Source organism: Scyliorhinus torazame, chromosome X (assembly GCF_047496885.1).
Source record: "Scyliorhinus torazame isolate Kashiwa2021f chromosome X, sScyTor2.1, whole genome shotgun sequence".
In the NCBI taxonomy this organism is placed as follows: Eukaryota; Metazoa; Chordata; class Chondrichthyes; order Carcharhiniformes; family Scyliorhinidae; genus Scyliorhinus; species Scyliorhinus torazame.
In genome coordinates, this window is record NC_092738.1 from 5,496,815 (window position 1) to 5,511,929 (window position 15,115).

The 15,115-nt window shown below is 46.0% G+C and overlaps 1 protein-coding gene across 5 annotated transcripts in view; it reads left to right on the forward strand.

Annotated features, from left to right (window-relative positions):
* Window positions 1–15,115, forward strand: part of LOC140405375 (signal transducer and activator of transcription 5B-like) — a 304,409-nt gene that overhangs the window by 195,952 nt on the left and 93,342 nt on the right. For all 5 annotated transcript variants that reach the window (XM_072493699.1, XM_072493700.1, XM_072493697.1 and 2 more), the window contains 4 exons: window positions 2,705–2,884; window positions 3,962–4,049; window positions 10,774–10,896; window positions 14,703–14,795. In XM_072493699.1, the coding sequence (XP_072349800.1) occupies window positions 2,705–2,884; window positions 3,962–4,049; window positions 10,774–10,896; window positions 14,703–14,795 (484 nt within the window). The remainder of the gene's footprint in view (window positions 1–2,704; window positions 2,885–3,961; window positions 4,050–10,773; window positions 10,897–14,702; window positions 14,796–15,115) is intronic.

Genomic DNA, 15,115 nt, shown 5'->3' on the forward strand with positions numbered 1-15,115 from the left:
ACTTGGCTAACCCAGCCCTTTTTAAGTCTCACCGGGTCCTTCACCCTCAAGTGAGTCTCCTGCAGGATTGCTACATCGGCTTTCAAACTTTTAAGATGTGCAAGCACCCTTGACCTCTTGACCGGACCTCCTAGCCCTCTCACGTTCCACGTGATTATCCTTACTGGGGGTCTCTCACCCCCCACCTTTCTTATCCACCATCACCATACCACCGGGCTCTGCCCCATAAGCCTAACCCGCCCCTGTCCATTGTTAACATCGAACCCCTTCTCTCCCCCCCCCCCCCCCCCTACAAAAACATCCCCATCCCTTCCCCCCCCCCCCCCCCCCCCCCTCTCGCTCACCTCGTAGGCCCATTGAAACCTGCTATCCAGGCTCCAATGTCCGCAGCCCTCCTCTCACCACACCCCCGTTCACTAACTGACTTTAGTTAGCTAGCGCGGGTGGCTCCCCCCCCCCCCCCGCCAAGACCTCTCGCCCCCTTCCACCCAGTCCCAGAGAAAGAAACACCAAAACAAACCCAACAATCCAACCCCTACAATTCACTAACATAACATTTAACCGTCGCAACACAGAACGCCATTAACTTGAACTCTATAACAATGCAAAGAGAGGTAAATTTCAATACAAATCAGTAAAAAGAAAGTTGTAACATTTGTACATTTTCCAGCTGCTCACAGTCCACAGTCTCTCTTCCAGCTCCGGTCCTCATGTCTGTCCCAAGCCTTCTGCCCTCATGAACACCTCAGCCGCCTCCGCTGTCTCAAAATAAAAGTCTTTGGCGTTATATGTTACTCTCAACTTCGCCGGGTACACCACACCAAATCGCACCCCCTTGTACAAAGCCACCTTCACTCGCCCAAACGCCGCTCGTCTTTTTGCCAACTCCACCGTCCAGTCCTGATAATCCGAACCGCAGTACCATCCCACAGCACCTCACGCTCCTGCTTCGCCCCGCTTAATACTTTCTCCTTCAAGCAGTACTTATGGAAGCAGATAATTACTGCCCTTGGCGGCTCGTTCACTTTGGGCTTCGGCCTTAATGACCGATGAGCTCGGTCTAGCTCGTACAGGGTGGGGCTCTCACCCTCCCCCATCAGCTCCGCCAACATCTTAGCGAAGTAGTGCGTTGGCCTTGGGCCCTCTGTCCCTTCGGGCAAGCCCACAATTCTCAAATAGTGCCGTCTTGAGCGCTTTTCCAAGTCTTCCAGCTTTGCTCGGAGCCCTCTGTTAACCTCCACCACCCTCCGCAGCTCGTCCCCCATCGAGGTGACCTGGTCGCTATGTCGTGACACGGCCTCCTCCACTTCCTTCATCTTCTCGCCCTGCTCTCTCACCTCGGCCAATGCCTTTGCCACCTCCACCTTCATCCTCGCCCTGCTCTCTCACCTCGGCCAATGCCTTTGCCACCTCCACCTTCATCCTCGCCCTGCTCTCTCACCTCGGCCAATGCCTTTGCCACCTCCACCTTCATCCTCGCCCTGCTCTCTCACCTCGGCCAATGCCTTTGCCACCTCCACCTTCATCCTCGCCCTGCTCTCTCACCTCGGCCAATGCCTTTGCCACCTCCACCTTCATCCTCGCCCTGCTCTCTCACCTCGGCCAATGCCTTTGCCACCTCCACCTTCATCCTCGCCCTGCTCTCTCACCTCGGCCAATGCCTTTGCCACCTCCACCTTCATCCTCGCCCTGCTCTCTCACCTCGGCCAATGCCTTTGCCACCTCCACCTTCATCCTCGCCCTGCTCTCTCACCTCGGCCAATGCCTTTGCCACCTCCACCTTCATCCTCGCCCTGCTCTCTCACCTCGGCCAATGCCTTTGCCACCTCCACCCTGATCGGGTCGATTGCCTCCTCCAACAATGACCTCAACACGACCGCCGTCTCTTTCCTCAAGGCCTCCATGTGCCTCACAAACCGTTTTTCCAGCTCCACCGCCATCACCTCGGTCATCTTCTCCACCGTAAGTAGTGCGGCCCCGCCTCGCAGCTCGGCTTCCGCCATCCTGTCAACACTTTTGCTCGTCTTCTCCTTCGGCGGCGGACCCGCAATTGCCTCCTTTCTTCGACGCTGCTCTTCGCATCCTTTAGCGGTTTATTGTTTTTTATCTTCTTTCTTTTCTCCTCTCTCCCCTTCACCCTCCTGTCCTTCCATCAATCTGACTTATTCTTTTTTGAAAAAAAAAGGGGGAGAGAAAAAAAACCTTTTACCAAACTTCCTTAAACCTTCTTTCTTTCTCCTCTGCATTCACCCAGAGCTCCCCTGGGACCAGGCTTCAACCTTCTTTCTTCCTCCTAGGTGGGAGCCATCCGACGTGGAGCACCCTCCCTACATGGTGCCCTGACCTCGGGCCTGCCGCCTCGGCCTCCTCGTAGCTCCGCCCCCGCTGCTCTGACCTCGACGCCGGGCCCAGCGCCTCCGACCCCGACACCCGCGCGGGGTTCTTCGCCGGTTTTTAAACCGGCCCTGCTGGCTGCTCGTGACGGCCCCAACGGCCGACGATAGTCGGGGGGTGCGTGAGGACTCGGGGATTTCCCCGAAATCGCCGCGAATCGCGGCCACCGGCGGGAGCTCTTGTTGCTGCGGCCGCCCTGCTCGTCCACGCCACCGGAAGTCAATAAACAGTGTTTTCAATAAATTTTAATATTGAACCAATCATAATCAATACTAAGTGGCTATTTTAACCGGTTTCCATTATTTTGCAGTGCATTCCTTGTGGAAAAGCAACCACCACAGGTACTAAAAACTCAAAGTAAGTTTTCTTCAACTGTTCGCTTTTTGCTTGGAGTGAAGTTAAATGCCCCAACAAAGCCTCCTGTTGTGAAAGCCATAATCATTACAGAACAACAGGCCAGAGTTATGAGACAGCATGGGAACATACACAGGTAAGAACAATTTCAACCCCCATATGTATGCGTTTGTTCATTGCGTAATACATATAGGGTCTCCTTCCCTATACAATACATGAAGGATATGCTGTTTCCTGTGTAATATATTATGGTCTGATGCTTCTGCGCATCGGGCATGAAATAAACCTGATATAACGGGAGTTTTAATCTTGTGTAATAGGAAAGATACCAACATGGTATATTTAATACAGGAATTTTAACAGAATTTTAGAATTTATTCACAATTTCTTAAGTTTCCAAAATTTAAGTCAGATTTAAGGTTACACACTTAATGAATGTGAAAGAAAAGTAGATGAAATTCAAAATGGATTTTTTTCCATGCATTGCCCCTCCACTTCCAAAGATGGGACGCTGGGATACAATTCCACAGGTGTCAGCAAGTCTCCACTGTCTCCCCCAAAGGCACATTATAATATAATAATCTTTATTCGTGTCACGAGTAGGCTCACATTAACACTGCAATGAAGTTACTGTGAAAAGCCCCTAGTCGCCACATTCCGGCACCTGTTCGGGTCACAGAGGGAGAATTCAGAATGTCCAATTCACCTAACAGCACGTCTTTCGGGACTTGTGGGAAGAAACCGGAGCACCCGGAGGAAACCCACGCAGACACGGGGAGAACGTGCAGACTGCGCACAGACAGTGACCCAAACCGGGAATCGAACCTGGGTCCCTGGCGCTGTGAAGCAACAGTGCTAACCACTGTGCTACCGTGCCATCCACATTATTCAAAAAGATAACATTATTCAAATGTGAGGCTAAATAGTGAATGCTGGCAGAGTATTTGATATAAAATGGTAGCACAACACTTAACCCATAGGCCCATGGCTGACCCAAGTAGGTTCTCAACAGGTAAGCCAAGGAAGCATTGTTGTGGGTTTATTGATTTGTAAGTTTATTATTCCGTAGTCCTTCTGTGCCCTAGGGTATGTTAAAGTCTTGGTGTAGTCATAGATTTTCTTCTGTGTCCATTATGAAAAGTTTGATTTAATTTGTATATGTTGGCTATTTATATACTTCAAAAATGTGAAGCTATCATATCCTTTGTTCCAGTGAAAATACAGGAGAGATCATGAACAATACCAGCTTATTGGAGTTTAGCAATGCTACAAAAACCACCAGTGCCAGCTTCAGGAATATGGTAGGTGTTAAAGCAAAAGGCACATATTACCGTCGCAGAGGGGTTTATGTATTTGTGTTTATTTGGACATCCTTCCTCCGTCATTTTTAGCCACAGAAGAGTAATTCATCTCTATGTAATGGTAAGGAAATGAAAATGAAATGAAAATCGCTTATTGTCACAAGTAGGCTTCAAATGAAGTTACTGTGAAAAGCCCCTAGTCGCCACATTCCGGCGCCTGTTCGGGGAGGCTGGTACGGGAATTGAACCGTGCTGCTGGCCTGCCGTCAAAGCCAGCGATTTAGCCTTGTGCTGATGTTATTGAATTAATAATTCAGGGGCCTGGACAAATCATCCAGAGAAAATGAGTTCTCATGTCAGTTCGAGAATCTGAATTCTTAATGTAGAATCATAGAATAAAGCACAGAAGAAGGCCATTTAACCTGCCATGTGTTTGACAGCCCTCTCCAGTTCAGCTAGTCTTTCTTTCTGCGTCCACTCCACCACCACACATGCACACCCACTGTCATTTCCCTGTAGCCCTGCAAATGATGTCTCTTCACCAGTGTCCTCTGGTTCTCAATCCTTCTACCAGTGGGAGCAGTTTCTCCCTATCTACTCTATCTAGACTTCTCATGAGTTTCAACACCTCTATCAAACCTCTAAACTTTCACTTCTCGAAGGATAACATCCCGAATTCTTGAATCTATCTACATCACTGCAGTCCCTCATCCCTGGAACCATGCTTACAAATCATTTCCGCACCTCTAAAGCCTTCATATCCTTCCGAACGTGCACTGACCTAAATTGGACACTATACTCCAGTTGAGGGCAAACCAGCATTTATAAAGGTTCGCCATAACATCCTTGCTTTTGTACTCTTTTATGCCTGTTTTTAAAACCCAGGATCCCATATGTCTTTTTCACCATTTTCTCAACTTTCCCAGCCACTTACATTTGTGCACATATACCCCCCATGTCTTTCTGTTCCTCAACCTGTTTAGAATTGCACCCTTTCTATATTGCCCTTCCTTGATTTTCCTACGAAAATTCAAGACTTTAGATTTCTTGGCATTAAGTTTCATTTTAGACCATAAGACCATAAGACATAGGAGCGGAAGTAAGGCCATTCGGCCCATCGAGTCCACTCCATGGCTGATTTCAACTCCATTTACCACTCTCTCTCCATAGCCCTTAATTCCTCGAGAAATCAAGAATTTATCAACTTCTGTCTTAAAGACACTCAACGTCCCAGCCTCCACCGCCCTCTGTGGCAATGAATTCCACAGACCCACCACTCTCTGGCTGAAGAAATTTCTCCTCATCTCTGTTCTAAAGTGACTCCCTTTTATTCTAAGGCTGTGCCCCCGGGTCCTAGTCTCCCCCGCTAATGGAAACAACTTCCCTACATCCACCCTATCTAAGCCATTCATTATCTTGTAAGTTTCTATTAGATCTCCCCTCAACCTCCTAAACTCCACTGAATATAATCCCAGGATCCTCAGACGTTCATCGTATGTTAGGCCTACCATTCCTGGGATCATCCGTGTGAATCTCCGCTGGACCCGCTCCAGTGCCAGTATGTCCTTCCTGAGGTGTGGGGCCCAAAATTGCTCACAGTATTCTAAATGGGGCCTAACTAATGCTTTATAAAGCTTCAGAAGTACATCCCTGCTTTTATATTCCAAGCCTCTTGAGATGAATGACAACATTGCATTTGCTTTCTTAATTACGGACTCAACCTGCAGGTTTACCTTTAGAGAATCCTGGACTAGGACTCCCAAGTCCCTTTGCACTTCAGCATTATGAATTTTGTCACCGCTTAGAAAATAGTCCACGCCTCTATTCTTTTTTCCAAAGTGCAAGACCTCGCACTTGCCCACATTGAATTTCATCAGCCATTTCTTGGACCACTCTCCTAAACTGTCTAAATCTTTCTGCAGCCTCCCCACCTCCTCCATACTACCTGCCCCTCCACCTATCTTTGTATCATCGGCAAACTTAGCCAGAATGCCCCCAGTCATCTAGATTGTTAATATATAAAGAGAACAGCTGTGGCCCCAACACAGAGAACAGCTGTGGCCCCAACACTGAACCCTGCGGGACACCACTCGTCACCGGTTGCCATTCCGAAAAAGAACCTTTTATCCCAACTCTCTGCCTTCTGCCTGACAGCCAATTGTCAATCCATGTTAGTACCTTGCCTCGAATACCATGGGCCCTTATTTTACTCAGCAGTCTCCCGTGAGGCACCTTATCAAAGGCCTTTTGGAAGTCAAGATAGATAACATCCATTGGCTCTCCTTGGTCTAACCTATTTGTTATCTCTTCAAAGAACTCTAACAGGTTTGTCAGGGTTCTTTGTGTCCAATCATTTTTCACTAGTCTATCTCCATCCTCGTGAAGTCCATTACTATCCCTCGTTCAGATGACAAATACTTCCAATTTTTGTGTCATCTTCAAATTTTAAAATTGTGCCCAGCACACCTGATACTAAGTTATCAATATATATCAAGGAAAGGAGCAGCCCTAGTACTGACTCCTGAGGAATGCCACTATACCTTCCTCTAGTCTGAAAAACAACCATTCACCACTATTCTGTTTTGTGTCATTCAGTCAAATGTGCATCCATGCTACCATGTGGCACTTTCTCAAACACCCTTTGTGAGTCCGTGCACACCACATCAACCACATTATCTTCTTCAGCCCTCTCCATTATCTCATGAAAAAATTCAATCCTTCCATTAGCTTTTGGCTAAGTGATCCATGACCTCGAATTTTCTTCAAAAACCTCACGGCTGTGAACTCTTTAGCTCCTTGTTCTAGCTTTGAACATAGATTGTTTTTTTTCCCAGTCTGCTCCCGCAGCTTCTATACAGCTCTTTCCAAGCTAACTGCAAGCTAGGGCAAATCTTCCAGCTGCTTTTCCCTCGCGAAACCCGAACTGAACTGCCTAATTCTGGCAGCAAACACACAACAGGTAAATTAAACAAAATAAAACTTCTACGGCTCCACTCTGAGTTACTATCTCCATAGCAATGTGGCATGCTCGAATACTTTGTGATGAATCAAACAAAAATGCAAGTGAGTTGTTTTACCTTAAAAACAACTGTTTGATTCTGGAACCCATATGAATAATTTAGAGTGGTAACTGGTGTAAATACCCCTCTCCAGGCTCCCTGGCTCGATTACAAGCTCCGGAGATGGATTTTTCATTGTTTCAATTTTTTGCACCATCAACCCTGGCGTCAGTCACACACAGGCTATCTTTTAAAGTGTAATAAACCCAGGCTTGCAGCCGCTGATGGCATTCCCGCGCATGCGCAGTGGAGGGAGTCTCTTCTGCCTCCGCCATGGTGGAGACCGTGGCGGAGGCGGAAGGGAAAGAGTGCCCCCACGGCACAGGCCCGCCCGCGGATCGGTGGGCCCCGATCGCGGGCCAGGCCACCGTGGGGGCACCCCCCGGGGTCAGATGGCCCCGCGCCCCCCCCAGGACCCCGGAGCCCGCCCACGCCGCCTTGTCCCGCCGGTAAGGTAGGTGGTTTAATTTACGCCGGCGGGACAGGCATTTTAGCGGCGGGACTTCGGCCCATCCGGGCCGGAGAATCGAGCGGGGGGGCCCGCCAACCGGCGCGGCGCGATTCCCGCCCCCGCCGAATATCCGGTGCCGGAGACTTCGGCAACCGGCGGGGGCGGGATTCACGCAGCCCCCGGCGATTCTCCGACCCGGTGGGGGGGTCGGAGAATTTCGCCCCAGAATCCCAACCCTCCCCTTTCTAACTACCCATGCACTCGTGCATGTACTTGCACTCACTCACTCACTCTCGCACTCGCACGCATGCAACACACACTCACTCACTGACGCACGCACACACACACACACACACCACTCTCTCTCTCTCTCTCAAACTCACTCTCTCTCTCTCTCTCTCTTTCTCTCTCAAACTCACTCTCTCACCCTCTGTCTCTCTCACTCTCTTGTGTTCTCATACGTACACACGCACACACAGACAAACAACATAGAGGATGGTTGAGAGATAAAGTAAAAATTAATAAAAGGATAAGGATCTTTGATTCAGATGGATGTCTTCCAGTTGGTTTCTTTCTGAAGGTTAGGCCTTTAGGTGGGTACTTTCTTTTCCTTCAGCTTGTAACAATCTTCACTGCAGATTCACAGAAACAGCAGGGGGCTCGCATCAGCGAGAGAGAGATACGACAGCTCCTCTTCGTTCAAGGGTCTAGAGGCTTCTGGAAGGTTCTCCTGGAAACCAAGCACTGGACAGAAACCAATCACTGACTGTTGTCAGGCACAACACTTCTCCGGCCAACCTACCTGTTGCCCGTTAGCCAATCGAACTGACTTTCTCCAAACCGGTTCCTAAGATTCACTTGGTGCCAATGAGTCTGTTTCCCCTTTCCAAAATACAAAACCTAGAACACACTGTCCTGGCAAGCACTCTTCTGCTTAAAGACACATTCCAATTAAGAGTCGGAATAAAATAAATGTGACTCACAATATTCGCATCAGAGTTTTTTTTTTAACCAGTTTCTCAACCAGATGCCCCCATTTTTTTTTTTTTTTTACAGTTAAAACTTTCTAAAACCAAAAGTTATTTTCTACAACAAAATAAAGTACTTTTTGCAATTTCGAAAGCTAACTAATGAACCAAAGCGCTCGCTCTCGCTCTCTCTCTCTCTCTCTCTCTCTCTCTCTCTCTCTCTCTCTCTCTCTCTCTCTCTCTCTCTCTCTCTCTCTCTCTCAACCATTCCTGCCTCTATCTATTTCATCAATACCAGTTGCCCTGAGCTTTCTAAGTTTCAAATATACATCTTACACACACTTTCTCATTCCTGCATCCCCCTGCATCGTAAAATCAACAGTAGTGATATTGTCTCTTCCTCTAGTTCATTCTTTTCCAGAATTTCAACCTATAGAACTCTGCCCTTCCTCCAGTAATCTAGAGGTTTTAAAATCCAAGCCTGATGGCCTCTATTCCCTACTTGCTTACTTGCTTTATCTTTTACTTTTCCCCATATTAATTGTATCCTGTACTTTGGCCCTTGGTCCTTCATCTGGATATCTGAATAATAAGGTAGCTGTTCATCAATCAGCTTGTGATTGCACTAGCCAGAAGGCAATTAAGTGCAAGGCAACACACTGGCTTTGATCAAACATGCTTTGTTCAGTAGAGTAAGTCAGACATTGCTCTAATATCAAAATAAATGTTGTCATTTATAAACTGTCAAAACAGGGTGAAGGATGGAATATTGGAGTCGTCTTCCTTCGTTTAGCAAGCTTTTATTTGCAGAGATACACATTGCATACCATACTGTGCATCTCCAACTAAAACACTTTAATGATAAGTTGTAGTGAATTTGAGGGAGTTTTGTGCTGTGCACGTGCCATAATTTCTCATGGTGGCTCTCTGAATCTCTGATTATGTTTGCACAAAAGTCTTTTGCAGTTGCAATAACCATTGTAATTTTATCCAAAAACTGCTCCTCTCAGCTATCTTTGACTTGTGCATCATTTATCAGCCAATAAATCTTTCAACTGCCTCCTTGGTCTCCCCCAATCTTGCTGTGATTCTGGAAAGTTAGCAAAAAATGTTTGAATAATTTGATCTGATTTATTTTCTTTCCCACCCTTAAAAGTGCTTGATGGCCTGTGCTCACGTCATGTCCAAAATCAAGGAGCACTCCACATTGAGACGCCTGAATGAGGAATCCCATACACTTGAAACAGTACAATGTCAACACTGGCCATAGATGTTGGATTTTGACTTTTTTGCAATGGAGTGCGAAAGAAATAATAAAAATGGACCTTGTAAAGTGCCTCTCACATCTCCAAATCATCTCAAACCACTTATTAGAATGGATTACTTTTTGATGTGCAGCAACTGTTGTGATGCGGATAACTGATGATTCATTCTATTGATTTTTGTGGGGCACTGATATACGAGAGATCGGAGCACAGAAACCATCTTGTGCACAGTGCAAACAACAATGAGATGGATGATCAGTTAGTCTTTTTGATGGATAATAGTAATGTATATTATTGTCACAAGTAGGCCACATTCTGGCACCTGTTCGGGTCTCAGAGGGAGAATTCAGAACGTCCAATTCACCAAAGTTTTTCGGGACTTGTGGGAGGAAACCAGAGCACCCGGAGGAAACCCACGCAGACACGGGGAGAACGTGCAAACTCCACACAGACAGTCACCCAGACCGGGAATTGAACCCGGGACCCTGGAGCTGTGAAGCAACAGTGCTAACCACTGTGCTACCGTGCCGCCCAGAGTTGGTTCTGGGAGAAATGTTGACCAGGATACAAGGAAAACTCTCTGCTTTTCTTTGAATGGAATCTTCTAACGCCCTGGGTTAGACAGAGAGGCTAAATTCAAAGCAAAAATGTAGTGAATAGGTAGTGCGGGGGCCTGCAAGAAGTAAGAGTGGTGCAGAGAAAATAATAAACGGCAAGGATGTAATATTCTCAACCTAATTCATGAGTGGCAATTAAATAAATGGCAAATAAAATGTGAATGTCTTACACATTATGATGAATTCTCTTGGGCATGTTATTTTTTTATAACACGCTGAGGAGCCAGTCTGACTGGATTCCCTCCCAATTTCCAAGCAAATTAATGTTTTATTTTGCTTTTTAAACTGTTAGCGTGCTTGCTTGCTTTTTGATAGTCTCTTGATCAAAAGCAGATCTTAACTTTTTTTTCTCTGAAAATTCAAGTCCTTAAAGAAAATCAAACGCTCTGACCGCAGAGGGACTGAATCGGTGACGGAGGAAAAGTTTGCAGTACTGTTTTCTTCGGAACTCAGCATCATAGGCAGTGAAATGAAATGCCACGTCCAGGTATCTGAGCTTTTGTTACTAATAGCATTTCGCAAGTGGTGGGATAAGATTTTTCAAGAGAATTCTGAACAGTCTTCGAGCTATTTCTTGTCTACTCTTTGATCTTTTTAAGGATGGTCGCATCCTGCAGCAATTCAATTAAGAGCGCACATGAACAGACCTGCCTTAGACTGTATAAATGCCATTCTATAATTGCTTGCTGGAATTTAACTTGTCAAATGGCATCATTTTGTTCATGTTCCCTCAAACTTGCAGATGCACCATGGGATAACATTCTGTCACATCAGTGGACTCTGCCACCACCCCTAATGTGAAAAAGGCAATTCATCTGCACTCCACAGTATTCCAACATTTAAATTAAATCACACATGGCTAGAAATTGAGGAATGTATGTTTAAAAGGAAATTGGGTAGGACATTTATTTTCGGGTCCCGATCCCGCAATCGGGAGGAAATGTAGGTCGAGAATCCACAAATATCAGTGGCAGGACCAGAGGGAGATTTCAATGGAACCGGCCAATGCAGCCTCTGGGAACCCTGTCCAATTTAGGAGAGTGGATGGGCTCCTGAACCCAGAGGGCCAATAGGAGATTGAGGTGCAAGCTGCTGAAGTACATGGAGAGATGCGAGGACATCTCCATTCCCGGTCACCAGCCACAAAAGGGGTAAATAAGGGCCAAAAGGGTGAGGCCCTGCCTCTCAGTAATGGGTACTGCTGCCACTGTGGCCAATTTTTGGAGGGGCACTTTGCACATTAAATGGAGCCTCTGACGTCTATCCAACCTGTCACTGGGAGGCTGCCATCATTTGTTGGACAACCTCCGGATCTGGTGGATACCCTGTGCGCTGGCTGGGGAATACGGTCAGTGTTGCGAGAGTGCCAGAGGAATTGAATTGGTTATCCGTTAAAGCCGTGTTAGTAACCATTCCAGTTATCACCCAACTCCTGCATAATCCTGTGGGGGCGGGAACACGCTGAGGAGCCAGTCTGACTGGATTCCCTCCCAATTTCCAAACCATCTCATGAACAGTATCCAAAAGTTACATTTCTGTCAATATCTGAGATATATAAAAGGCCATATCCACCGCCTCTACAAAGCTTAACGTCTCAGCAGCCAAAGTGCTTTCGACCACTTTCCTTATTTTCTTTGTTTCCCACACAAGAGGACAACATTTATCATTGTTCCCCAAGAGGAAAATTATAAAACCTCCTCCTGTGCTTGATTTGCATAGGACGCATCACTATAAACTCATTGTTATACGTTTTAGTTACCGTTGTATGAAGAGTCAAAAGTCCTGTTCCCTTTCACCAAATACCATTTATTTCACTCCACAGCCTCTGCACAAAACTCTCTTAACAACTCACCACCTGACACAAGGGCCACCTGAAGCCCCTTTACATATCAGTGTCAATCATTAGTTGTCTCATTTATGTTAAGTATCCAATGTCTCTTAATGCATTACTGAACTCTTAACCCATTACTTAACATCCACGGGACAAGAAGAGTTGGTGGAGGAGGAAATTACAGAACAATCTCAAGTTAACTATCAAAAACCCCAAAATGTGTTTGATTAAATTCTTGAAGTATGTGAGAGGTCAGATTTGCGTTGTGGGTTCTTGCTCATTCACACACTAGCACTCCCACTTCAGCTTCCTTCTGTGGTTACACCTATATCTAAGTCGTAAAGGTTTGCCGCAAGATTCGAGACAATCCATCTAACAGTATGCAGTGCTGTGACTTGGTTGACCAACTTGGATATCATATGTAAGAAGAAAGTAATAAAATGCTGCAAGAATGATGCAAACACTCAATGACCTATGAAACCACCTTTGGCTCCTACTGACATTGCCCCCGAGCCGAATATATGAATTGAAAATGAAAATCGCCTATTGTCACAAGTAGGCTTCAATGAAGTTACTGTGAAAAGCCCCTAGTCGCAACATTCCGGCACCTGTTCGGGGAGGCTGGTACGGGGATTGAACCGTGCTGCTGGCCTGCCTTGGTCTGCTTTCAAAGCCAGCGATTTAGCCCTGTGCTAAACAGCCCCATCCTGTTATAGAACCAGTTTACAAATTCTTTCTGCACCAACATACTGATGTAGTGATTAGAAGTTTTGAATCTGTGATTTCCAGCAACTTAGTTGCATAACTCCGCTTTGTCTGCATGGAGAGACCACAAAGGGTGGATTTTGTCAGGATGGCTGTGGCCCAAACAACAGGCTGGAAAGCCAGGGTCAGGCCCTGGCTGACCCTTTGAGGGATCCCTGGAAATTTTACATTTGGTTTATAGAATGGAAGAATAATTAGGTGTATAAGATGATGAGGGGGATAGATAGAGTGGACGTTCAGAGACTATTTCCTCGGGTGGATGTAGCTGTTACAAGGGGGCATAACTATAAGGTTCAGGGTGGGAGATATAGGAGGGATGTCCGAGGTAGGTTCTTTACTCAGAGAGTGGTTAGGGTGTGGAATGGACTGCCTGCTGTGATAGTGGAGTCGGACACTTTAGGAACTTTCAAGCGGTTATTGAATAGGCACATGGAGTGCACTAGAATGATTGGGAGTAGGTTGATTTTATCTTAGTTTCAAACTAGTTCGGCAAAACACCGAAGGGCCTGTACTGTGCTGTACAGTTCTCTGTTCTAATCTCCATACCCTGATTCCCTCCCCATAACATTCCCAAAATGTGTTTCCTTATCTGGATGACATGGTATGTATGATATTTTTTTTTTTTTTTTTTTTTTTTTTTTTTTTTTTTTTTTTTTTTTTTTTTTTTTTTTTTTTTTTTTTGTTGCAAAAATATTTGTAGAATCTCTGAAAGAACATTGCAAACATTTCAAAATAGCCATTACACAAAGTGCAATAATATTCAGGTTCTCTACATACATCATGCCGCACTCGCTTCACTACGGCCAAAGAAACATTGCCGACGTTTCAAAATGGTCATTACAAAATGATGCAAAGGTATTTAAATTGTCTATTTAGATACAGTTGCACTTTGAGGTGCCTCAATGCAATTGTGATACATGTAATATTACTGTATACATTCAATGAGAGTCATACAGGGGCTGGCTTAGCACAGTGGGCTAAACAGCTGGCTTGTAATGCAGAACAATGCCAGCAGCGCGGGTTCAATTGCCGTACCAGCCTCCCCGAACAGGCGCCGGAATGTGGCGACTAGGGGCTTTTCACAGTAACTTCATTGAAGCCTACTTGTGACAATAAGCTATATTTATTTATTTTTTATTTACAGCCTGAGGGGTTCTATACAATTGCCACTCCCCTCAGTTCACTATGGCTAAAAGGCCTGAGGCAGCGACCTTCCCCTACAATCACCACACCCCATTGCGCCTGTGTGGCGGCTTCCCCAAGCTTTAGTGCATCCCTCAGCGCATACTCCTGCCTTTGGAATGTGCCGGTCTGCAAACTCGGTCAGGGACAATTCTTTGCGCTGGAAGACCAACACGATTCGGGCAGACCAAAGGCATTTTTCATCAAATTGATGATCCTCCAGCAACAGCTGATTACCTTGCTTTAGATTCTGGGGCATCAGCCCCCTGTCCAATTTTCCACTGGCTCTTGCGCCATCTCTGCTGGCTATTGGGTGAGAGACAGTCCAGTGAGGTGTAAATAAGGCTTGGAAGTTATAAATACAGCGTGATTGGCTGTCCAACTGGCTGTCCCTTGGAGTTTCCTGCCCTAGGCCTGTCCTGAATTAAAATTTGGGTTTGGGGTATGGGGGTGAGTTGGGACCTTCATGTGGCCAAATAAGGTTCAGTAAAATGTTTATTTTTGTTCCTTCAAAGGCCACATCACTGCCTATTGTAGTAATTGTTCACGGCAGTCAAGACAACAATGCTACTGCTACGATCTTGTGGGACAATGCATTCTCTGAGATCGTAAGTATGTTTAACTTAATTGGAATGTTTTACTTTAACTTGGAGGTGCAGGGAATAATGAGTGATTGACCCTAACCCTAATCTGGCTTTAAATAGCTGTTAAGTGCACTTTGTGGCATGTCACTAAATCATGCTGCAAGGAGGGGTCAGATTTGACATGTAAACTGGTCAATTCCGGAGACTCCTACTGCTACCTCTGGTTTCCCCTTTCACAGACCGTTTTGTTATCGTCCTACCCGCCCCTTGCTCAAAACCGATTTCATTTCTAACTTTTTCCAGTTCTGATGAAAGGTCACAGGTCTGAAAAATTAACTCTATTT